General features: G+C 40.5%; 1 protein-coding gene across 1 annotated transcript in view; it reads left to right on the top strand.

Annotated features, from left to right (window-relative positions):
- LOC126323702 (glycerol-3-phosphate phosphatase-like) overlaps positions 1-26,784 on the top strand; it is a 53,243-nt gene that overhangs the window by 15,882 nt on the left and 10,577 nt on the right. Inside the window, exons 3-4 of the mRNA XM_049994706.1 lie at positions 1,900-2,037; positions 14,871-15,081. Coding sequence (XP_049850663.1) covers positions 1,900-2,037; positions 14,871-15,081 — 349 coding nt within the window. The remainder of the gene's footprint in view (positions 1-1,899; positions 2,038-14,870; positions 15,082-26,784) is intronic.

Here is a 26,784-nt window from a genome sequence, read left to right as displayed (position 1 = left end):
GGTTTATTCATAGCCTGTTTAGCCAGGCAGTCAGCAAGTTCAATGCCTGGAATCGCAATATGTCATGGGATCCAAATGAACATCCACTGTTGACAAGGGCATACAAAGACTCCTGGATAGTCAGTACCAAAGAATGGTGAGGTAAGCACTGGTTGAGAGCTTGTAGGCAGCTTAGAAAGTAACTACAGATGACAAAGAACTCCCCTGGGCAGGAACGGATATGCTCAAGAGTGTGCGAGATGGCTACCAACTCTGCAGTGAAAACACTGCAGCCATCCTGTAAGGAGATCTGTTGTGTTGTGTGGTAATGGCTTTGAAATATTATTACATTGGTTGCAGGTAAGATGCCGGAAACAAATAGAAGTACCTTCATGCAGAATTCAAGAAAATATACGGAAGTGGTTGTGCAGCAGCAGATGACACAGAATGTGACCGGCCTTATTTGCCGGATGGTTGCAATGTTTTCAGTGCAGAACTGGTAGACACCTCTCGTGCTCTTGAACACATCTGCGCCTATGCCGAACAGTCCTCCTCCATCTGTAGTGACTCCTTAAACAGCTTACCAGCTCTTCACTAGTGTTTCCCTCGCCATCCTTTAGTGCTGACTATCCACGAGTCTCTTTATGCCCTTGGAAACAGTGGATGTTCAGTGACCCCAGGACATGTCAGGGTACCAGGTAATGAACTTGCTGACAGCGTGGCCAAACAGCCTACCGGTAAACCGACTCTGGAGATTGGCCTGCCAGAAACTGATCTCTGATCGGTCTTCCGCATCAAATTTTTGTGATCTGGGATATACTGAGTGGCACACCCTCTTTACACCAAATAAATTAGACAGCAAATGAGTGCCGGTCATCCATGCAAGCCACTTGCAGGGGCTCCATTGTCCTTTGCCGGCTCCGCATCAGCCATACTTGGCTAACACATGGTCACCTCCTCCTTCACTAGGACCCACCTCAGTGTCACTGTGGCTCCCCCATGACTGTCATCCACATTTTGTTGGACTGCCCTACTTTAGATGCTCTGCAGCGGACTTGTAATCTTCCCACCACCTTGCCTCCAATGTTGGGTGACAGTGCCTCAATGGCTGGTGTTGTTTTACGTTTTATTCATAAGGGAGGTTTCTATCACACAATGCAAGGGTGGGAGTGTGGCGTTCTCTTCCAGGCCTCCACCCTCACCCCATTTTAACTCTCCCTTACTTTTTCTTTGTTGTTTGTTTACCTTGGTGTTCGTTTCGCCTTCTCTTTTAAGCTGGAGATTTTAGTATCTTGTAGTGTCTAGCTCATCCTTTTTTATTCTTGTGATCAGGCAGCCTTGGCTACCTGCTATATTATTGTTATACCTTCTACTACTTTTCCTTTTAGTGTACATTTTGGTTACATTATTTTGTTTTTTCATTCTGTGTGGTTCCTCATTAGTTTCCCACACCTTTCCTTGCCAGCTCCTATTGGGAATTGTTTTAATTTGAGCCTTATTTGCATGAGGAGAAAGGGACTGATGACCCTGTAATTTGGTCCCTTTATACCCCAAACCAACTAACTTAGAATATCTGCTGCAGTTAAACATTGCACCTCAATCCCAATGTGGTATTCACCTTGTTAGCTGTGTTTTGAGTCAAATACACTAACTCAGTTTCTGAAGAATGATTATAATTGTACTAACATTCTTTTACTAATGGGGCAATGAAATTAAAATTAATATGTGCAACAGGATCACTTTTTTTTTACCTTTTGGTAAGCTGTATCACCTGCTTTAGTCACTTCACGTACTAACTATAGTATTCTGTGAACAGAAGTGGCTATTACAGACCTTTTTTTTGTTAACAGCATAGCTTTTGTGTTAATAATGATTCATAACTGTAAACAAGATTTCTGTACTGATCAGTTTTTTTAACAGGAAGAAATAATATCAACATCGTATTTGGCTGCTTCTTATTTGACTGACATCGGGTTTAAGAAGAAGGTTTATGTATTTGGCTCATCTGGTGTTACTGAAGAGTTGAAGTATGCTGGCCACAAATCAAATGAGCCTGGTGTAAGTAGTTTATTGTTACAGAAAGTCTTTACTTTACACAGACATCTAAATTTTAATGGACCAAATGAGCTGAATGGAACACGCCAGTGAACATTTGACTTTTTGAATACATACACATTCCTCCTGATTTTTGTTGTGCAGTGGTCTTGAGGGATTTGTATATCTATTTTTCATTGATTATGTCATTTTGTACTTGTGACTTCAGTATCTGTTTTGGTACTGGGTTTGTTTTTTAATTTGATATAAATTCCTCTCTTTCAACATTCCTGTGATTGTAAGGGGTGTAATGAAAAGCAATGCCTCTGAATTTTTTTATTCTGTTCCCAATATCAGTTGAGGTATTAGATGTCATGATATTACTCAGTTGACTTTCCCGCTTTGCTGATGCAAGTTGCAACCCTCTGCTGCCAGAGGGTTCCAAATTGTAGCATGTAATGTGAGGGTGTGTAATGTAACTACATTGGTATGTGAGAAGTCCTCAGAAAACTGAAACCATGAATTTGCAGAGCTTGTCTGCACATGAAACACCCTCTCCTTCAGCATGATAATGTCAGATCAGACACAAGTGCTGCAACATCTGTCACTGTGATTTCACTGCCATCGATCATCCCCCATACAGTCCAGATTTATCTCGATCAGATTTTTATCTGTTTCCATGACAAAGAACCCCTTCAGTGGCTTCAGTTTGACCGTGATGATGCAATGCAAGCAGAGGAGAGGCTGTGGCTCCATCAATGAAGTCAAGCATTCTGCAGTGACAGTATCAACAAACTGGTCTCTTGTTGAGACAAATATGTTTGTCGCCAGGGTGAGTATGTTGAGAAATAAATATGTAGACACGAAGAATAAAGATTTAAAATGTTAATAAGGTTTGTTTTATTTAAAAACCTTTAAGAGTTTTCTCATAAAAACTCAGCATGTTCCCTCATATGAATGTGTATTACTTTATCAAACAATGGAAAATCCAGCAATGGGAAATTGTATTACTTTATTGTAGATCTGCTTGACTTCTTGTGTACAAGGGTCACTTTAAATGTTGCAAAATACCACTGAGGCGTAAGCAGTAAGCCAAAATGTATTTGCAAATGATTCTTCAGAGGTATGTGTGTGTAGTTCAAATGAAGATGCTGAAAACATTCTATTTTGAAAAAGGTAAAGATGAACCAAGTTCTTTACACTGTAAGAACCACTACTAGAGTTTTTAAAGCAATTACTTCTGTGAAATTTTTCATTGCAACAAAATGACCATCAAATTCACGTGCAGTGAAACATACTGTAAAATAGCCATGCACAATTCTCTCTTAAAAATTCCTTACTGTAGTCAATATTCAGAATATGAAAATTATTGGCCAAATCTTCTTTCCTAGCATTGTGGCAGCAACTTAATAGCTAAATAATAGTTTTCATCATAGAATTCTGAGACTGCACAATGGGAAATCTTAAATAAACAGTGTGATTTAGTTCTGTAAATAACTTGTCTAAATAGCACAGGCAGGTAACTCTTTAAATTATAGTTGAAGAAAGATTTATTGCCTCCTGTACATTTAGTGTTCATAGGTTGTTATTTTTGCTACGGAATGCTATGGACATGTTGGTTATGACTCCTTCCAAATTTACAGATGTTCAGATAAATACACTATATGATCAAAAGTATCTGAACACCTGGTTGAAAACAACTTACAAGTTTGTGGTGCCCTTCATTGGTAATGCCGGAATTCAATATGGTGTTGGCCCACCCTTAGCCTTGATGACAGCTTCCACTCTCGCAGGCATACAGTCAGTCAGGTGCTGGAAGGTTTCTTGGGGAATTGCAGCCCTTTCTTTACAGAGTGCTGCAGTGAGGAGAGGTACCGATGTCAGTCAGTGAAGTCTGGCATGAAGTTGGCATTCCAAAACATCCCAAAGGTGTTCTGTAGAGTTCAGGTCAGGACTCTGTGCAGGCCAGTCCATTACAGGGGTGCTATTGTCTTGTAACCACTCCGCTACAGGCTGTGCTTTATGAACAGGTGCTCGATTGTGCTGAATGATGCAATTGCCATCCCTGATTTGCTCTTCAACAGTGGGAACCAAGAAGGTGCTTAAAACATCAATGTAGGCCTGTGCTGTGATAGTGCCATGCAAAACAACAAGGGGTTCAAGCCCCCTTCCATGAAAAATATGACCACACCATAACACCACTGCCTATGAAATTTACTGTTGGCACTACATACGCTGGCAGATGACGTTTACTATGGCATTCACCATACCCACACCCTGCCATCGGATTGCCACATTGTGTCCCATGATTCCTCACTCCACACAATGTTTTTCTACTTTTCAATCGTCCAATGTTTATGCTGCTTACACCAAGCGAGGCATCGTTGTGTAGCTTATAAGCAGCCACTCAACCATGAAATCAAAGTTTTCTTACCTCCTGCTTAGCTGTCTTAGTACTTGCAGTGGATCCTGTTGCAGTTTGGAATTCCTGAGTGATGGTCTGGATAGATGTCTGCCTATTACACGTTACGACCCTCTTCAACTGTTGGTGGTCTCTGTCAGTCAACAGATGAGGTCAACCTGTATGCTTTTGTGCTGTATGTGTCCCTTCACGTTTCCATTTCACCATCACATTGGAAACAGTGGACCTAGGGATGCCTAGGAGTGTGGAAATCTTGCATATGATGCAAGTGACACCCAATCACGTGAGTTCCGGAGTGCCCCATTCTGTTCTCTCATGATGTCTAATGACAACTGAGGTTGCTGATATGGAGTACCTGGCAGTAGGTAGCAGCACAATGCACCTAATATGAAAAACTTTTGTTTTGGTGGTGTCTGGATACTTTTGATCACATAGTGTAACACACGAGCTTGGCAACAAGACAGTAAAAATATTTACTTTAACAATTATCTCCCATTTTGGTGATTTCACCATCTCAGTGTTAGCACACATTGACAACTTTGTTTCAAGAATATGTTACCAATGTAAACTCATTGGATACCAGCTTCAAAGAAAATCTTAATAGTGCAGAAAAGAGCTGTCAAAAACTATATAGAGTGCCATTCCCCAGTAAGATGGCAACACTGTTGTGTCTGTACCCAAGAAGCAGGGAGTGGAGGAACTATAGTAATAGTGTACAGTCCAGTACTCTTACAAGTTGAGCATCATCACACATTACGTTTCTGTATGTGCCACTAAATGAAGAGCAAGGACAGAAGAAGGAAGTACAGTATCTCTTACTTTGAATACCATGAGATTTTGCTGGCAATATCAGTAAAACTATCTTCCTTGGTGCACTGATTCAACCGCCTGTCTGTCTGTCAATTCATAATCTGCTTTTTCAGCCATGGATGATAATGCTGACTGTTTGTTTGAAGCCACACCAATTGATTTTATACTTTCAGTTCCCTCATCCATCATATTATCTGTACTACAGGAGTCAAGGCACACTTTTTTGCCTTGATATCGGACATTTCTGATCTTCTAATTTCACAGCACCAAAAGCAAACTGACTTTGTGATGTAGTGTTTAGTGTTGTTGGTTAGTGGTGTGAATGCCCTGGGTTTGATTCCCAATGAGTACTTCAAAGTTTTCTTTGGCGATAAGGTCTGGAAGGAGGCTTGCTCAACCTTGTGAGACAAAATGAAAAGCTGCTTGAATATAAATGACATGCAAGTCACCAAAGTGGCATCACAGTGAAAGACTCTGCTACACACCGTCAGGTGGCTTGCGGAGTATGGATGTAGATGTAGACTTGCACCAAACTGGAGTAAGCATGACATTTATTTTGAGCATCAGCCACTATTTTTTCAGCTAAGAGAAAGAAATGCCTGATGTATTTACAACATTCCATACCACTTCTAAGAATGGTATGGCAGCAGTAGGTGGAATGGGGTTTGGGGAGGGGTGCCATTTTCTTGCAATAACTTGTGAGCTGTGTAAAAAGGAGGCAAATGGTTTTTCTTGTCTGTATGTATTTTTAATGTTTCTCTGTCCATTTCTATATTACAGTCCAAAGTTTTACCGCTATATTCATGTAGGAGAAGTGACCATCAAAGCACTACCTGAATTCACAACAGTGAAACATTGACAGGCACTGTTGTTTAACATTACTATTCACCACTGTCATTTTGCCAACATTTATCAGCAGTGTATCCATGGTTCATGTAAATAAACCACTGATCACTTCTATTCTAATGCTATATTTTTTCATAAAAAATCTAATAGTCTGCTCTTTGTGCAAGTATGTTATGTGGTTTACACAAAATGACTCATTTAGACTGGTACCTTTTGAAACCAAATCCCGTAAGTGGAGCATTTTTCCCCCAGTTTCTTTGCTATTCTATACGTCCGGTTCTGTGTGATAAAAGCTGCGAAGTTCTTGCATAAATTCTTATTTCCTTGTATTGCACATAATATCAGTGAAACTGCTATCTAATTTTTCTTGTTAGGGTGCAGGCAGAATACTGTGACATCAAAAAATTTTGGGACATATTGATCCTCTAATCATCCAGAAGCATACAGCTGATGATGTAGAAGACTTTCAAACCTTCCACACTCACACATTACATAAACATGTGGCGAGACTACATTAATGATGCATCACAGCAGCATTGTGCCAATTGACTGTGCATGCCACTGCCCCAGACACCAAAACATCTTGGTGTAAGGGTGCTACAAATAGCTGCAAAAAAGTGGGAGGATAATGGAATGATAGGTGTTAAGAATGTAATGAAAAGAGTAAATAATGAACTAGAGACAACTTTTATCTTTATTTGTATTCAAGTTACTGGAATGTATTACAGCCTAAGTCATTCTCTTGGAAGCCAGGCCACATATTCCTAACTTCATACACTGCTTCAAATACCAATAGTTCAGCTTTTTTTTTTAATTTGACCTACATAATGGTTGATGCAGTTCATGTGCATATGAATTAAATATCATGTGTACCACCAAAAATGAATGATTAAATAACAAAAAATCCCTTATAATTTGGGACAGTGTGCTTGTTCTTTATATAAAAACTTAAAGCTTCAGTGTCAAAAGCTCTGCAGTATAAGCCATGCACTGAGATGAAGAATTTGACACAGCCCTCAGTATTTAAAAATTGTTCATTACTACTGTTGAAAAGTCTTCCCAAAATACAAATGCTGTCACACAAATGGTAACAATAACTAAGTATTAATAATTAACGACACAAAGACCCACACTTTTAAATGCAACAGCAAAACAATATTCCTGATACAGCAAAGGGTGTATCAAAATCAGATACAACAGTAATAAAAAAAAACTATTGTCTATCACATTAACACATATTTCCAAGCTGGGAACTGATGAGCAACAATAGACTTCTGAAGCTATAAGTGTGAGCATGCTTCAACAGTCACTGTATGATCCAACACTGGAACACTGATTGTGCAGGGAATGAATTTTTTTTTTTTTTTCAGTCAACTATTCAACTTGCTCCAGACAATTATGGAAAGCAGTTTGTAGGATTTCTGACAACTGCCAAATACAGCTGGTCGTCCATAACAACTGTAATAATATGTTTAGGAAAACCTCAAAACCTAAATTGGACTTTTTTTTTTTTGGAGGGGAGGGGGGAGGGGGGGGGGCACTGTTTGGCATATACCGGTACATGACATTAACTCCTAGGTTATGCTGAATAGCTATCAACTTAAGGAACTTGACCAGTCTTAGTCTAGATATGAGTTTAATGAACTTAAGAGTTCTTGAAGTGAGGGCTGATTAGTCCCACAACTTGTCTATAATTGTAAGCCCCTGGGCATGGTTCAGGGAACACTATTCAACAAGATGAAGGAATGTTGTGTGTTGCACTGAATGTGCATCCTGGCCTATCCACTGAATCATGAGTTTGTTGGCAACCTATGATGCTCCTGCTTCATCCTAGGTATATTAATCCTTCTTATACAAGAAGTGTTTTGTCTGAATGTATGTTTATTTCTCTAACTTCACAGGCAGACCACAGTTTCTAATAGCGGTCGGAGTGAGCTATTGCTCACCCTACCCAACAAGAGAAGTCATTAAGTCTGTCCTCCTGCAAGCATACCAACACAAATTAGGCAATAAAAGAGTAACACAACAAAGATCAAATGTTGAAATGTGGTTTTTAACAATTTTATGGAACATTGGCTAAAATGCGTACCCAGGACTCCATCCCATCATGTAAATCAATAAATTTAAAATAATTTCGGGCGTCTTTAGTCAGCAAGATGGAAGTGGCTCCAACCTTGGTTGCTGTCTATCCCACACAAAGTGTCAATAGGTTGTACTTTGTGATCCTAAATGGTCTCACTGCTTATGAGTAATTTATGTGTGTAAGCAGAAGTTTGAAATTCTGGTGATTTTGAAACAGCGAAGAACCTGTTTTTCTGATGCACCAAAAAAACCAACTACAGGATTGCAAGTGGCAGCTCACTAATCCTGTCCCACCCTAGGGACACTGCCTTATTGTAGGCACTTTCAGCGTCAGGCAGGAGGGTTGGCGCACCTCAGTGTTAGTGAGGACTATGCTGGCAGTAGTATAGCTACTCGTAGGGCTACTGAAGCTGAACAGGCCTCAACAGATGAGCCTGATGAAGAGTGACCCAGAACTTAGGGAAGGGAGAGCTGTTTTTCCCCAAGGAGCTATGCCAGAAGTGGGTGGGTCATGACCTCAGGGACCATCGCTAGGTGCAGTGATGGAACATTGTGTGTTTTGGACAATTGATGTCTTGGCTTCACTGCCTGGACTGCGAGGAAGATATATACCTCTATACATAAAAACTCAACCTCAAAGAGTGCCACATGCTGAAGGATTGGATGGCTGTTAAAGTAAAACATTCATGAGGGTAGCAATCTCTGTGGCACCAGCACCCCCTCCTCCTTCCCCCAGCCAACTGTATAAAGCTCACTCAGGTACACGGAACCCTGCTGAATCAACATTTATTTCCCTAGCTGCTCACGGAATTCAAAAGGAACAGTCTCAACTCAAAATCTATTCCTGACAAGATGGATGTGCCGCTTGGTAGTGCCTACACCCACCCAACAAAGAGAGCTCATATGGTCAGACTAGCGAAGAAGTTGTTTCACGTTGTAGTAACAGGGCGCCGGCCGGCTGTAGTACTTTCATCGTCATCAAGAGACAAGAGGGAAGGGACCTTTGAAAAACTCTTCCTTTTCTTTATTCACGAGATGTTTTAAGGTGTTTTTGGTCCTTAAAAAGTATTAGATCACTTTGTAATGGAACATTACTAGTTGAAGCAGTCATGCCACACCAAGTGTCCAAGCTTCTAGGATGTAATAAATTCGGTAAATACCCTGTTGTGGCTGAAATGCATGAGACACTTAACTTCAGCAAAGGTGTAGTCACCTGCTCTGATATAATCGAGGTGGACCCTGAAGAATAACTGGAGAATGGAGAAACAGGGTGACACAGGAGTGTAGAACTATTTGAGGCAAGTAAAGGGCACAGTGGAAAAACTGCAACATTAATATTAACCTTCAATACTCCAGTATTCTTGCAATCTATATCCATCCTAAGATTAGACTTTTTGTTCCAACCCCAGTGCAATACTTAATATGCCAGAATTTGGTCATTCCATTATGGCATGTAATGGTAGAGCTGTATGTGGGAATTGTGGAGGACCATCTCACGAATCTGGTCACATTTGTACTCTTCCTCCAAAATTGATAAACTGCTCTGGTGATCACCCAAAGTGGAGCAGGAAGGGGAGTGCTTATAACAAGGAAAGAAAAATTCAGGAGCCACAAGTTACAAGATTCATTCTCTATGCTGAAGCCAATGAAGCTTTTAAAGCAGTGGAGCCTCCAGTGTTTGTTACTTCATTTGTGTCAACCTTTGAGAAGCCAGTCACAAAAACTGATGTCTCAAGACCAACCCAAACCTCAAAATCAAGTAGAAATACATGCATTTGTCAATGTACCTGTGAGGGGAAAAGCTACACATGACCCTAAAAACCATTTCACTCCAAGTGAAATAAAAAGAAAGAGCTCTCAGTTAATTAAAATCAGATTTATATTCCAACAGCATATTGATCCAAAAAGGATGTTATCTATGTTGCAGAGTTCATTTATATATTTTTTTTATTACAATTGGCCTATTTTGATGTGATTGCCATTGTCAGGTTATCTGTGGAAATACATAGTTGGGTACAATATTTCAGATTTTGAAATAGGTAATTTAACATACAGGGTGATTCAAAAAGAATGCCACAACTTTAGGAATTTAAAACTCTGCAACGACAAAAGGCAGAGCTAAGCACTATCTGTCGGTGAATTAAGGGAGCTGTAAAGTTTCATTTAGTTGCACATTTGTTCGCTTGAGGCGCTGTTGACTAGGCGTCAGCGTCAGTTGATGCTAAGATGGCGACCGCTCAACAGAAAGCTTTTTCTGTTATTGAGTCCTGCAGAAGTGAATCGACGACAGTTGTTCAGTGTGCATTTCGAATGAAGTATGGTGCTAAACCTCCTGATAGGTGGTGTATTAAATGTTGGTATAAACAGTTTACAGAGAATGGGTGTTTGTGCAAAGGGAAAAGTTCTGGATGGCCAAGAACGAGTGATGAAGTTGTAGCATGCATCCAGCAAGCATTTGTGTGCAGCCCAGGAAAATCGACTCGCAGAGCTTGCAGAGAGCTGCAAATTCCACAATCAACTGTATGGAGAGTCCTACGAAAAAGGTTAGTTATGAAACCTTATCGTCTGAAATTGGTTCAAGCACTGTCTGCAGCTGATAAGATTAAAATAATCGATTTCTGTGATTTTATCCTTGCTCAAATGGAAACAGATGAATCTTTCGTTTCAAAGATTGTGTTTAGTGATGAAGCAACTTCCCACACTAACGGGAAAGTCAATCGTCACAATGTCTGTATATGGGGCACTGAGAATCCGCGGGAAACAACTCAGTATGAACGTGACTCGCCTAAGGTGAACGTTTTCTGTGCCATTAAAACCAATAAAGTGTTTGGTCCCTTTTTCTTCGAAGGTGCTACTGTAACTGGACTACAGTATCTGGAGATGTTAGAGAATTGGCTGTTCCCTCAGCTCGAACAAGAAGCACAACAATTCATATTTCAGCAGGATGGAGTGCCACCACATTGGCACTTATCTGTCCGTAACTACCTGAGCGTCAACTACCCGAGGCGATGGATCGGCCGCCAGGGAGCCCGTGACAGAGAACTTCATCACTGGCCTCCAAGAAGCCCTGATCTTACCCCTGCGATTTTTTCTTATGGGGGTATGTTAAGGATATGGTGTTTCGGCCACCTCTCCCAGCCACCATTGATGATTTGAAACGAGAAATAACAGCAGCTATCCAAACTGTTACGCCTGATATGCTACAGAGAGTGTGGAACTAGTTGGAGTATCGGGTTGATATTGCTAGAGTGTCTGGAGGGGGCCATATTGAACATCTCTGAACTTGTTTTTGAGTGAAAAAAAACCTTTTTAAATACTCTTTGTAATGATGTATAACAGAAGGTTATATTATGTTTCTTTCATTAAATACACATTTTTAAAGTTGTGGTATTCTTTTTGAATCACCCTGTATTATAGAATCACTCTTTGCTATATACAACAGGTGGTGTACATATGGTATCACTGTATTAGTTGCTTGTCACTACTGTATAAGTTTGCTCCTTTGATGTTGGTGGACCTATAGTAGGTGTTAAACTGTAGCTGGAGCAGTTATTTCTAAATTTTTCTAACTATGCAAGTTTACTTCATAATGACATTAACTTACAGCTACATTGTACATCAAGATCACCTGATGTATGTAGCAAAGTATAATTCTGTAGTACATTAAATTACCTATTTCAAAATTAGAAATATTGTACCTGACTAAGTATTTCCATAGACAACCTGAGGATGGCAATCACACTGAAATAGGCCTATGGTAATAAAAAATTTAATCGAATACAGCAGCATCTTGGTCTCATAGCACAATATATAATGTTCTTATATGACATATACAAATCAGCAGGTCCAGATAAGTACAGAATATTGATCCTGTTCTTAGAAATAGCACTCTGATGTATTTCATTTTAATACAATTTTTTTTCATGTCTGCATAATGCCACAGGCAGATTTCTCCCTCAAAGATGATACTCATCCAACACTAGTTACTGAATAGAAAAGAGGATTCTTGGTTCTGAAAAGAATTCCAAGAAAGTCAAGAAATAAGTTACTTTCTCCCACATACATCTTTCAAAATGACCATCACAATAAAATATAGAGCCCTATAGGGGAAATTTGAATTATTCTTCCAGTCCAGGGTGGTATTGTACAATTAGAGTGATGCTCCTTTGTTAATGGGTACTAGATGAAGTTTGAGTATTTGGTGCATGGGAGAACATCTCAGAGGAGTTGGGTTTGTCCACCTGGCTTGAAGGGTAGACCCTTCATTTGAACACCTGAACAAGAAAGAGTGATTCCACATAACTGTAGTTTCACTTTGATATATGCCATATTCAATATCTTTTTGCAATTTTTTCCAACCCAAACTGTGTGCTCCATCATTAATGTCCTCACTGTTGGTGGAACATTAAACCCTAATATACTTTCATTTCATTTTGTGTGTACATTTTACTAGCTTCTGCAATTTTCACAGGCTGCATGCTGCACTTCAGTTACATTAAGACATTTGTAACTGGCTGCTTATAAAAAGTTTCTGCATACTATAGCTGATGAAATTTACTTACAAGAAACCCCTCGAATGAGAGGTCACAAAATGCCAATAATATTTACGGCATTCAACACCCCACATATTGTCTTCCATGCAACCACAATACTGGCTGCTAATGGCAACAGGGGGCAGGAGAGAAGATATCCAATAATGAGAATAGCACGAGGTTACAGAGCATAGTTGAAATGCTTACTCGATGAGTTGCTCATAACAGTACTAGTTTGTTGATTCAAAGCAAGGCAATTGCAAAAACAAACAAAGCAAACATTGTATTATATCTACAACAAAAGTTCCAAAAGTTGACGCTTCATCAGAAAGGAGCCCAAGGAATTTCTCATGAAATATTAGCATTTCTGTGAGATGAGTCAGTGTAACATGTGGCGTCCTATATCCTTGACTGTGTGGACAGTGTACATGAGGAGTGCAATGATTACAATGTGTGCTTAACAAGTGAAAGCGATATTCAAACGAGAGTCAACCATGTAGTTCCTCATCCTTGTTGGACAGGGAGCCATAAATCCCCTCTCCACTGAAACGTAGTAAAGGACAATTTTTGTCCAAGGAGCAGGTATTAAACATAACTATGTACTTGGAAGATCATCCGCAGCATAGTAAAAAAAATAGTTATGAACAGATTTCGAATAAGTCTGCAACAATATGACCAAGTGGTACATAAGAAAAACTTTGGATATTCAAGGCAGGACAAGGCTCACTTGTTACAAAAACTGGTGTTTTATTATTTCAGGGATGCTCGATAGAGTTTACAAGATGTACATGATAGTGACCTACTATGTGACCTACTATGCCCAACAAATTGTGCATGACATAGATTACAAAGATTTCAAGTGAAGCAGTGAATGGTTACACAACTTCAGACAGTGGTACAGAATTGGAAGATGTAAGAGAATGAAATTTCAAACAAAGCCGCAACTTGATGATGCACAGCTGTGGAATCTCCTCAAAAATGTGTAGATGTGCTAAACAAACTTATCCCATCATTCAGTAATGAATTTGTGTTCAACTCCATTGGAAGAGGAGATGCATATGGAAGGAACCCTGAAAATTATAGGTACCAAGAGAGCAGCATCACAATCAACAAACATCAATGCCTTAACACATCCATATACAATTATGCCAACTGTTAATATGGATGATAAACTGGCTGGAAAGTTACTTATTGTGCCGTGAGAAAATTCTTTCTTGTGTGCATGATCTTGCAAGGGCAGTAAGGAATATTTACATCACAGCAAGAAAGAGTGGGAAAATGAGCATAAGAGAACTGCAGCTATGGTATGAGCACAGCTTTTGACCAATACATGGTCAAAATAACTTGCTGTTGCTTGATTCCTGGTCTGTGTGTAAAAATTGTACTCCTTTAGAGCAACTACCCCTCCTGAAAAGTGTGTGGCACTGCAGTTCATACCACCTGGAACCACTGGACAAGTTCAGCCTCTGCATGTTTCTTTTTCCCATGCCTGTAAAATGTGTTATTGCACTATCTGCAGCTACACCTTGAGGGACAGCCAATTTCACAATAATCTCCATGAAAGACTGTTTCAGATTTGGTCACGTGCCATCACATTCCATCAGTTCTCCTCACCCTGCTACACCAATATGATTCCATATGCATTCTTTAAGAGTGGACACCTAGCTCGACACTGTACATGGTTTGTTAACTCCTAAGCAGTTCACCTTCGATCTCAGTGGTGTGAACCTTTGTGATCACTGTGGCACATCATGTTTCATTTGGTTTTCATGGTATAAGTTAACGGTTTGTTTTGAATATTTCTTGAATGTCAACGATATCAGTTCTGTGAAGTGTAATACATGCACCCCATAGACGATTAATCTCTGCACCTCCTGGACACTCATTTTCTGTCACCCTCCTGATGCATATGATGAGTCATTACCAGGTAATGTCATAGTTGTTAACACAACACTTTCAAATGAGCCTTACTGAAGATTGAGCTTGTGACCTCACACTCAAGGGGCTCCTTGTTAGAACAGATATGTAAAATCTTGTTAGTTATATTCTAATTGGGATGAAAATTTCCATCAAATTTTGAACTGCACAAGCACAGTTCGATTTTGATTTTTATGGCCTTTTATTTAATTTATGTGTTTATTTAATTTTTATTTTATTGTTTCAAGCCTGATCCAATGGTTGATGATCTGAAAACACTGTTGCGTTCAAAAATAAAACTTGATCCTGATGTTGGAGCTGTAATTGTTGCGTATGATGATCATATCAGCCTTCCAAAGATTATTAAGGCGGCAACTTATGTAAAAGATCCCAACTGCTTGTATCTGGGCACTAGTGCAGAAGGACGGAAGATAATAAAGGGAGACTTTTCTGTCCCAGGTTTGGCAGTTTTTAGTTTCTTAACCTTCTACTTTATTAATTACTATTTTTCTTTAAATAAGATGATTTATTCCTATTAATGTTTTGTGCTGGATATTCAGCTTCTTTGTTATAATTTGTTTACCAAAAGAAAACCAAACACTGTGAATAGAGTGCTGTAACTTTTTGCTTTTATTACAAATACTAAATGAATAGAAATGCAGTACTACACTTTTCTTTGATAGTTCAGGAGCAGGAATTTTTCTTCTGGGAACTTAGAGATTTACATAATTCCAACATTTTGTTGGTATCAGGATCAGCAGCCCAATAGCTTTGTAATTTGTTAATTAAGGTTTCCATCAAAGATCAAATAATGTAGGAGATAAGCTACAGCTCTGTCTCACTCCTCCTTCACTTCGAACATGCATGAATCACCATTTAAAAAATCAGTTCACCACAAATAACCATTTACGATATCATAATTCAGTTTTCAGCTAGGTTAACTGTGTAAAAGATCTCACTAAGAAAAATATAGTCTCAAAAATATTGGCATCAGCTTCGCATTTTCAAACGAAATTGTAGTAATTTCTGTTGCTGGTATTGAAAATCTGAAAGGGAGGAATTCAATGTTGTTCACTCTTCAAAATGCAGATACTGGTTTCAGAGTAATTGAAATATTTCAAACTTAGGATTTATCTGTTTTCAACATGGAACCAATTGTTGTCTTGTGGAAATTCATGATTCCATTCCCAAATGTATCACAAGGAATAGGAAACAGTGTTGTACTGCCAAGTGTGAGTATAAAAGGACTACAGATGAAATAGAGCTTCCATTCTGTCTTTGTCATTCATGTGTGTCGAGTGTGGCTAGTTAGAAAAAAATAAATATCTTTCATTAACCAAGAGAAATAGGTATGTCACTTCTCTGTAAGGAATGTAACAGTTGAGTTGTATGCGCAAAGGTATCCCAACAGATGATGTCCAACAAGACTGACAATTCACCAAAAATGCAAATAGTTGTTATTGTAAGGGTACTGGAGTAAAGAACAAGAGTGCATTGTGTGGAGGGAACAAACTAGATGTTGTTCAGAATTGGCAATTTCTACAAAGACATCTCATTACTGATGAAACTACCTTTATATATCATGGAAAGCAAATGTGAGAAATGTGCATTATTGGGTAGCTGAATTGACACTGACTCAGGCAGGTTTTACATCAGAGGCAGTGGAATGTAAACATTATTCTAGATCATCACACGGTATCAGGTGTACTGTCAGTGGTCTGCATCTCCCCACACAACATTTCGATGTTGTAACTCAGCATCTTCACCACGTGTTTCCCGCGACTGCTCGACAAGCTGATTGTGTCTCATATTTATGCCTGGGCAGTGTCTGGTGTTCCCTACACTGTCCTCACCTGCTGCAGCTGTTTCTGGTAGTGCTCTTTATCTCTAGGCATTCCTCTTCCATCGGAGTCTGTTTCTACTATTTTCCCTGGTGGCTGCTGTGCCAAGGCATTCCCTACAAAGTCTGAGCCCATGCTGCAAACATTTCTTATGCTGTTGGCAACTGCTCTGGCTTGCTATCATGCCAGTGTCTTTCTCCTGGCTGTGTGGGTTCTGTAGGTCCCTACAAGGTGTCCTGTCTGCTGTATCAGGCTGCTATGGGAATTGTATATTTTGTCCATGGATGCCTCAGCAATCTCTCACGGTGGTGGCTGCCATCTGGAGTTCTGTACTGTGTCTGCTCCTAGGATGTCTGGTGCCTTAGATTTTTGGTGGTTAATGTTGTTCCTTCTCCTATCCTTGAGCACTACAGCTGTCTCCCAAGGAGGTAGCTGCTGCGTGGTGCTCCATAAGAGAGACAATCCCTTGTTGTCCGAGGTTCGTTACCAGGGAAGGGAACTATTTTCCATTGTTTCTCTGGTGATACTGAAGCCAGATTCCACACTGTACTGATCTGGTGTCCTGCTTTGTCGTTGATGAGGTTCTCTGACATCTTGATTTTGATAGATTCAGTAATCACACTATCCCAAAATCTGTGGGTCTGAAACAGGATCCTGGTTTTATCATAATGCATTGTATTTTCAAGTTTCAGGCAATGTTCTACTACTGCTGATATAGTGACCCACTCAGATTTACCACCTTGTGAGTATCATGTGTTTGTTGCATTCTTTTACTCATGCGCTCAAGTTTTGCTAGTTATCAAGCAGTAACATTGTCTTTGATGCATGCAGCCAGTGATTATGAGGTACCATCCATCCTGTGCCGGTCCTTTGTTGGTAAGTTGTTTTGCAAGTCCAGATGCAAGAAATAGTAGATCCCTGGGGGTGACACCCAGTCTATGCTGCATATTACAAAATCTTTCCCTTACTAGGTCCATACTGGCACTATGCTTGCTCCTATTAGCTACCTCAGCTGTTATATGGTGTTTAATTTTGGCAAATACAGGCATAATGTTTACAGCATATGGGAATGCCCTGGTGGGTGCAGGTGTGGACCCAGTAGGGAATGCCTTGGCATGGGTCAGACAGAAGACAGAACACCTAGAGATAAATAGCACCACCAGTGTAGGACACCAGACACCACCCAAACATAAATATGGGACATGGCCAGCTTGTTGACTAGTTGCAGGAAACACCTAATGAAGATACAAAGTTACAACATTGAAATATTGTGTTGGGAAGATGCAGACCACTGGCAGTACACCTGATTCCACAAGATAACACTGAATTGCCAGGAAAGTCTAAGAAATTACATTGAAAGACACTATGTGGAGGAAATGTGCAAGAAGATGAAGCTATTGGACAAGCTATGACAGCACAAATAGACAATGGTGAGCTATCTCAGTTTCTTATTTAGGTGCAGAGGAGGAGACATGGTGCCTGTTTTTGCAAAAATTAAACACCATATAACATCTAAGACAGCTAATAGAATCAAGCAACGTGCCAGTACGACTGTGGTAAGGGAAAGGATCTGTGATATACGGCATACACTGGACATCACATCCAGGGAGCTACAAATGCCTGCATCTTGACTTGGCAAACAACTTGCCACCAGAGGACTGGGACAGGATGGTCAGTATCTCATGGTTGCTGGCCGAGTACATCAAACACTGTGCTAAAGCTCCAAAACTGGCAAAATTTGAGGGCATGACTAAAAGAGTGCAACAAACACACAATCTGAGTGGTTAAAAACTGGATGATGCCTTCATAAAAGTACTCAGAACAGACCTCAATTCTTCAGTCACTCCTAGAGACCTACCAGTTTCCAGTTTCATCAGCTCTGTGGAGTAGGTGGTCAGCACTCTACCATCAAGTGTTGCAGAAGAGATTTGAAGAGGGATGTGGAGGGTGCTCACCAGAGCCAGGCCATCCAAACCAACATGTCAAGAACCAAGAGGATGGCTCTCAAGAGTTTGTGGGAAGATGAAAAGTTAACGGTGTTACCAGCAGACAGGGTAATGCTACTGTAGTGCTGCTGGAGACTGACTATGGCCACAAGATCAGTCAACTTTTAGAGGACCCTGATTTTAATCAACTAGACAAAGTCTCCACCAATGGAGAGGACAGGAAAACAAGGGCTCTCTTAAGGAAGCAGGATGGCCTGAGAAGGTTGCCAAACAGCTGAAAGCTAAAGCACCAGCTAAGCACACTATATGGATTACCCAAGATCTGTAAATAGGATATACTGATTCGTCCAATTGTAAGCAATATTGGTGCAGCCATCTACCCTACAGCCACCCACCTTTACAAAAATGTTAGCAACATGTGTGGGAAAGTGCATCCACCACATCTGTAACCCCTCAGACTTTGTGGAACACCTCAAAAACCTATGAATCTCGAACACACACATCATGGTGAGCTTTGATGTTGTGTCTCTTTTCACGAGGGTACCACTTTAGGACACACTCAATTAAATCAGTGAGAGATTTGCTGGAGCTCTGCTGGACCTTTTCAAGCACATTTTAACATCTACTTATTTCCTATGTGGAAGTCAATTTTATGAAGACTGGAGGAGTGGTGGTGGATAGCCTCTTATCTCCAGTAGTGGCAAACCTGGAAAGATTTAAATATGAGGCACTTATGACTACTGCCTACCAACTGACCTGTTTCTTCAGGTATGTTGATGACATTCATCATTTGGGCACATCGTTGGAAAAGACTGGACGAGTTCCTTGACCATCTAAACTCGAGACACCCCAATATTAAGTTCACAATGCAACTAGAGAATGATTGTCAACTTCCATTCCTGGATGCCCTGGTGAAAAGAAAGACAGATGGCACATTAGGCCATAGTGTATATAAGAAACCAACACACACAGACTTATATCTACAGGCTGACAGCTGCCATCAACCAACACATTAGAATGGGTACTGAGAACACTTGTTCACTGAACCAAGACACTGTCCAACTCAGGCAGATCGACAGCAGAGTTAGAACATCTATAGCAAGTGTTTACAGACAATGGGTACTAAACAGTGACACCACAAAGTGCTACATCCTACCATATGACCTGATATAATGGGAGGAGAACAAGAAGAAGAGACCAAGAGAGTGGCCTTTCTACTGTATGCAGGGCCTATATCTGCTAACATCAGCAGGATCTTGAAGACACACAAAATAAGAAGTGTGTTCTGCCCACCTCAGAAGACCAAGGTGCACCTTGGAATCGTCAAAGATGATCTTGGATTAAGGAAACCTGGTATCTGCCATATGCCTTGTGAATGTGTTATGCTTTACGTCAGTCAAATCACCCAAACAGTTAAATTAGACATAAAGAACACCAAAGACATTCCAGACTATGACAGGCCACTAAATTAGCTGTAGCAGAACAATGCATGAAATTTGAACATGCCATGCATTGTGATAAAACCAGGATCCCGGTTCAGAACCCAGATTTTGGGATAGTGTGATTACTGAATCTATCAATCAATGTTAACAACCGGGGAGCAGGATACCAAATCAGTACAGCATGGAATGCAGCTTGAGAATTACTAAAGAAACAATGGCAAAAGTTCCATTTGTCTGGCAATGAACATCAGACAACAAGGGGCATAATTAGCATGATCAAATCTCTCATAGAGTAGCAGGTGGCAATTACCTCCTCGGGAGAGAGCTGTAATACTCACGGACAAGAGAGTGAACAACATCAACACCCAAAACCTCAGGTACCGCACATCCTTTGAGCACACACAGTACGGAACTCCAGATGGTGGCCACCACAATGAAAGATTGCTCCAGCATTCATGAACTGAATACACAATTCCCACAGCAGGTTGATTCGGCAGACAGCACACTCTGTAGGGACTTACCAAACCAAGAAGGCCAGGAAAATGACAGGGGCATGATAGAAAGCCTGAACAGTCACCAACACCATAATAAACATTTACAGAATGTTGATAGACCTGGGAATGCACCTGGTAGGCATGGACATTGTAGGGAATGCCTTGGCACAGCTGCTACTGGGGAAAACAGCAAAAATGAGTACAGATGGAGGATGGAACACCTAGAGATAAATAGCACTGCCAGAAATGGCCACAGCAGGTGAAGATAGTGCAGGGAACACCAGACACTGCCCAGCCATAAATATGGAACAGGTTCAGCTTTGTAACCAGCCACAGGAAACACCTGATGAAGAAGCTGAATTACGACATCGAAATTCCACAACATGACACCAAACTGCTGGGAAAGTCTAAAAAAACACATTATTCAAGATGATTGTATAGTATATGATTGGTTATTCCTTCATTGAATAAACTTTAATGAGTAAAAGACACCCACAGATTCTTACTTAAGTGCTGTCAGCTCCCCTAGAGGAAGTACCACTTTAAATAGTGAGATGTTTGTGGTATCAGCACAATGGATGTCTTAATTCACTACTCACATGTGGCTAGGTACATGCTCTTACAGTTTTTTCCTGGTGGCTGGATAGGATGTGAATCCATTATCAGTTGGTGTGCACAGTCCTCTGATTTAACAGCATTGAAAATTTTAATCTAGGGTAAACTCTAAGACGAAGACTGCCAAGGAGGATTTAAAACATCACTTTGTACAATGATATAAAAGGAATCTTTTCGGCCTTTCCAGATGTCCTCACACCAGGAAATGCAAAAGTGTATTTTAGTGTAGATGATGGACATTTTGAGCAGTTGGTGACAAACAGAATTTTAAGGTATGTGGCTCCCTTTTTGTTCCTGTTGCTGATGTAATTTTTTTGGGAAGCAATTATTTTAAAATCTTTATACATCAGTTTCCTGTTCTACAAATCCATTAAGTTTTTTTATGTACACCTTTCTTTCAAGACTCTGGCAGAAACAAAAGTGTGACTTTCACTCTAGTTAACTGGTGAATCATTCTTAGTTGTCACACCCTTTTCCTTCCAGTTGGATGTTGGTACAGCCACATGTAGTCAAATGTTATGAACTGTAGTGACTGCCTGATAGAAGGCTTCTGCCAATTGTCTCACTCCTCCATCTAAGGCTCTATCATAGTTCTCATCCCAGAAGTCCAACTTAACCTCCAATCCCTACTGGAATCCTTAGAACCACCCCAGAATCTCTCCCCTAAATCCATCTCCTTCCTCACCCAAATAATACCCCAAGCCACACACATTCTACATGCCAACCAAAATTCACAAACCCAACAAATCTGGACAACCCATTGTAGCTGGCCATTGTGCTGCCACTGAAAGAATTTCAACTCTTGTCAATCAACAGTTCCAACCCATTGCCTGTAGCCTAACCTCACACATCAAAGGTACTAATGACTTCTTTCACTGCACTCTACTATTCCCACCCCTTTAACATCTGTATCCCTGCTCGTCATTGTTGATGTATTCTCCATATATACCAGCATTCTCCATGCCCATGGCCTTGCAGTTATCAAATCCTACCTATCTTGACTCGAATCCCACTACCTCATTCCTCATACACCTTACCAACTATGTGCTCAAACATATTGACTTCTCCTTTAAGGGGAAGGTATATAAACAAATCCATGAGACAGCCAAGCACATCCGCATAGCACCCTCCTGTGCCCATTGTTTATTGGTCACCTAGAGGAAACCTACGTGGCCTCCCAAAACTCCCTTGTCTGGTACAAGCCCATTGATGATATCATTATGATCTGACTAAAGGCCAAGACACCCTATCCTCATTCCACCACAACCTCAACACCTCTCCCATCCATTTCACCTCATCCTCCTCAGCCCAGCAAGTCACCTTCTCCATCCACACCTCTGTCCATATTGAAACCCATTAACTGCCAACAGTACCTGCATTTGACAGGTGTCACTTCTTCCACTCTAAAATAAATAAATAAATAAACAAGTAAATAAATAAATGCTCCAATACAGCCTGGCCACCCGTGGATGGCATATCTGCAGTGATGAGAATTCCATTGCCAACTACTCTGAAAGGCATGAGAGCCTACACAGACAGGCACTGAGCCCCAAACATAGCCCACAAACACCCCTAATCCTTCCATCACCACCATAGAATTTCCTACAAAGAATCACTCCTTTTCATCACTCAGTATCACCCTGGACTGGAGTAGCTAAAACATATTCCTTGCCAGATCTTTGTTTATCTATCATCATGCCTGGAAATGAGGAAAGCCCCTCCTAAATTGGTATCTCATCACCTAGTCAACCTACATAACATCTTGGTCCATCCCTATCCCTCTCTCACTCCCAGCCACTTGCATCAGGGTTCATAGGCCTATGGAAGACCCAGGTGCAAGACCAACCCAGTTTACCCATCCAACACTTCCTAGTCAAGTCCTGTCACAGGCTTATCTTATCCCATCAGTGGTGGGGCACATGTGAAAGCACTCTTGTCATGTACCAACTCTGCTGCAATTACTGCACAACATTTTGTATTGTCATGACAACCAAGCAGCTGTCCACCACAATGCCACTGCCAAACTGTGGCTGAGAACAAAGTTGACTACACAGTTGCACATCATGCTACTGAGCACAGCACACTAAAATTCAATGGCTGTTTCATGAGCATACCATCTGGTGGTGGTGGTGGTGGTTAGTGTTTAACGTCCCGTCAACAACGAGGTCATTAGAGACGGAGCACAAGCTCGGGTTAGGGAAGGATTGGGAAGGAAATTGGCCGTGCCCTTTCAAAGGAACCATCCCAGCATTTGCATGAAATGATTTTAGAGAAATCACGGAAAACCTAAATCAGGATGGCCGGAGACGGGATTGAACCGTCGTCCTCCCGAATGCGAGTCCACATGCAGTCTGGATCCTTCCCTGCAGCATCAATTTTTGCGAACTACATAGATGGAAGTTAACCTCCCATGAGCCTCCTGGTCTCACTCTCTGCTAATTTACTGTTCTCACACCCTCTGCCCAACATTTTCTGTCCTTTTGTCCCTCCTAAAATCCAAGCCTCCATGTCACCTTAATAATGTGCCACACTTCACCAGCTCCACTATCCATTTATCACATGCCTAGCCCCTGCACCTGCCACCACTACCTCCTGCATCACCAGCCAGCACGTCTGCTGCCTTCTGCTGACCCATTAGCAGCCTGTTCCCACCTCTTTCTTCCTCTAGCCATAGTACATGACCCTAGCCCACCTGCCAAACTGTGCCAAACTGCAATCCCAACATTAACCTGGCCAGTAACATTTTAGCGAGTATAGGTGCATATATGCTGATTGTACCTCCTATCAACAACAAATACAATATGGCTGTACAGTTTATAGTTAGTTTGATAGAACTTAACAGTTGTGTCCGTACATATATTTTTCCTGTTGTAGCACATTACAAAACACACATTATTTTATGAGCAGTGTCAAATGCTTTTCATACATGACTCATAATAGAGTGAAGAAAGAATGGCTGTTACTGCTTCTGTTGAGTGGAGAGGAGCCTCTTGTAGCTGTAGCTGTGGGAACATGCAGCAGTCCTCAGCTGTTAGGAGGTCTAGGTCATTTGCAAAATCTGACAGAAAGAGGAAAGTCCTGCTCCTAGGTAGTTCACATGGTAGAGGTGTGAGCCAGCAGTTGCAGGAAGTGTTGGGGAGTGAGTACCAGGTCACCAGCATTGTGAAGCCTAGTACAGGGTTGGCTCAGGTGACTGACAGCATAGGGGAGCTATGTAAGAATTTTATGAAGTAGGGTCAGGTATTGATAGTGGGTGGAGCAGGGAACAGTCTTGATAGGGACAGGTAATATGATATAGGTGGTGAAGAGGTAAAGATAGCTACTCAAACTGGTGGTATTAATGTGCATTTTGTGCAACTGTTTCAGCATCATGATCGGCCTCATCTTCATGTGGCTGTTAGGTGCATTAACATGGGGCTGGAGAGGGCACTGATGGCAGAGGGCATGGGTCACATTTCAGTGGTGCCAGCTAGGTCCATCAGTAGATCGGGTTTCACTAGGCAAAGTCTGCACCTCAATAGTTATGAGAAGGGGAGGCTGGCAAAGCTTATAGGTGACAGTGTAGTGGGTGGTGATAGGATCACTCATGGAAAAATTCCTGTAGTAGTTGGTGTTAAAGTTGCACCCTTTTTAGATTGAAGTCAGCTGATAAGTATACCTGCTTAAAGGAAGTCCCTCTAACTAAGGGCTCACCTTCAGGGCATGTCATGTTTCCAAGTAGTGAAGGAATTGGCATATTCCATCAAAATATAAGAGGTATTAGAGATAAAATTAGTGAACTGCTTATAGATGTTGACTCTGAAATTATTAGCATGTCGGAGCACCACTTAAATAATTTGACAATTCAGAGCCTTCCTTTAGCAGGATACAGATTAGCTGGCTGATTTTCAAGGAGTTTCTTGCAGGGTGGGGGAGTGGCTATGTACATAAAAAACAGTATTTCATTTGAGTCCATAGGTGTACCACGGCACTGCACTGAACAGATATCTGAATGTTATGAAGAATTTTTGTTGTTTATTGGTCCCCTAACTCTGACTTCAGAGCAGTTCTGCTCAAGTTAGAGAAGGTTCTTGATTCACTTTGTAGGAAGTGCCAGATATTAGTAATATGGGGTGACTTCAATATAAATTTTGTACATGATGGTGCAAGAAAAAGGATGTTGTAAATTCATATGATCTGATGCAGATTGTGTTTTTTCCAACAATGGTGCAGGGGGAAAAGCAGCACAGTGATAGACAATATTTTATTCACTCTTCATTACTAGACGGGCATTCTGTTAGTAAAAGGGTGAATGGCCTTTCGGACCATGATGCATGAATTTTAACACTAAAAGCCTTTTGTACTCAAACAGATGTCACATGTAATTACAAACTATGTAGGAAAGTTAATCCAACAGCAATAGAGAGTTTTTTAAACCTTGACAAGGAACAAGAGTGGCAGGATGTTTATAGTGCTGATAACATAGATGATAAATATAATGCTTTCCTTAACACATTTATCATGCTCTTTGGGAGTTACTTTCCATTAGAATGTTATAAATGGGCTACAATCAGTAATAGGCACCCTGCGTGGCTGACTAGTGGGGTAAGGATATCATGTAGACCAAAGCGGGAATCATATCAAAATGTTCGAAGTAGTCACAATCATGCTACAGTAGCCCATTACAAACAGTATTGTAAGGTGCTTAAAATGTTATTAGGAAGGCAAAGAGTATGCAGTATGAAAATAGAACAGCTAATCCACAGGATAAAATTAAAACCATATTGTCAGTTGTGAAGGAAGTGTCTGGTCAGCAGCACAAGGTCGACGATATAAAGTCAGTTCGTAGTAAAAATATTTCTGTTACTGATAAATCAAAGATATGTACACTGTTTAACAGTCATTTTCTGAGCATTGCAGGTGAATTAAATAAAAATTTAGTTTCTACATGGAATGATGTAACTTACTTGGCAAATGCCTTTCTGAGACTGATGTCTGTAATACTCCTCTGTGATACAGACAAGGGAGAGATTAAGTCAATAATTAAATCATTGAAGACTAAGCATTCTCTTGGTTATGATGGACTGTTAAGTACTGTGCTGCACATGTTAGCCCTGTATTTAGCCATATTTGTGATTTTTCCTTTAAGAAAGGTCAACTTCCTGAAAGGTTAAAATACTTAATGGTAAAGCCACTGTATAAAAAGGGAGAAAGGAATAATGTAGACAATTTTAGATCTATCTCTATGCCATCAGTGTTTGCTTAAGTTATTGGAAAGGCTGTGTAGTAAGGATAATTGATAATTTTATATCAGACAATTTGCTATCAAATGTACAGTTTGGCTTTAGAAGTCATTTAACAACTGAAAATGCTATATTCTCCTTTCTCTGAGAGGTACTGGATGGGTTAAGCAAAAGGTTTCAAATGATAGGCATATTTTTTGATTTAACTAAAGTATTTGATTGTGTTGATCACAAAATATTGCTCCAGAAGTTGGACCATTACGGAACATGTGGAGTAGCTCACAATTGGTTCACCTCTTCCTTTAGCAACAGACAACAAAAGGTCATTATTCATAATGTTGAGAATGGCTGTGATGTGGGTTCTGAGTGGGCTGTCAGTGAACAATTGCCTACCAATCACTAAAGATACTGGTTACGGTAGGTTGTTATCAAAGTGGCCCATTGCATTCATAGCTTTAATAAGTTTAAAAGTTCAATTGAAGCAGTTGAAATTATCCACACTGTAGTACAACCAACCAACATGAGCTATTTTCTACATTTAAGACATCCTTGCTTGAACAGTTTAACATCAGTTGCGTTGCTTTGCACTGTACACTGCCTTA

Source organism: Schistocerca gregaria, chromosome 2, assembly GCF_023897955.1.
Source record: "Schistocerca gregaria isolate iqSchGreg1 chromosome 2, iqSchGreg1.2, whole genome shotgun sequence".
In the NCBI taxonomy this organism is placed as follows: Eukaryota; Metazoa; Arthropoda; class Insecta; order Orthoptera; family Acrididae; genus Schistocerca; species Schistocerca gregaria.
The sequence above is the reverse complement of the archived record's forward strand: the minus strand, read 5'-3'. Positions and strand labels throughout refer to the sequence as shown.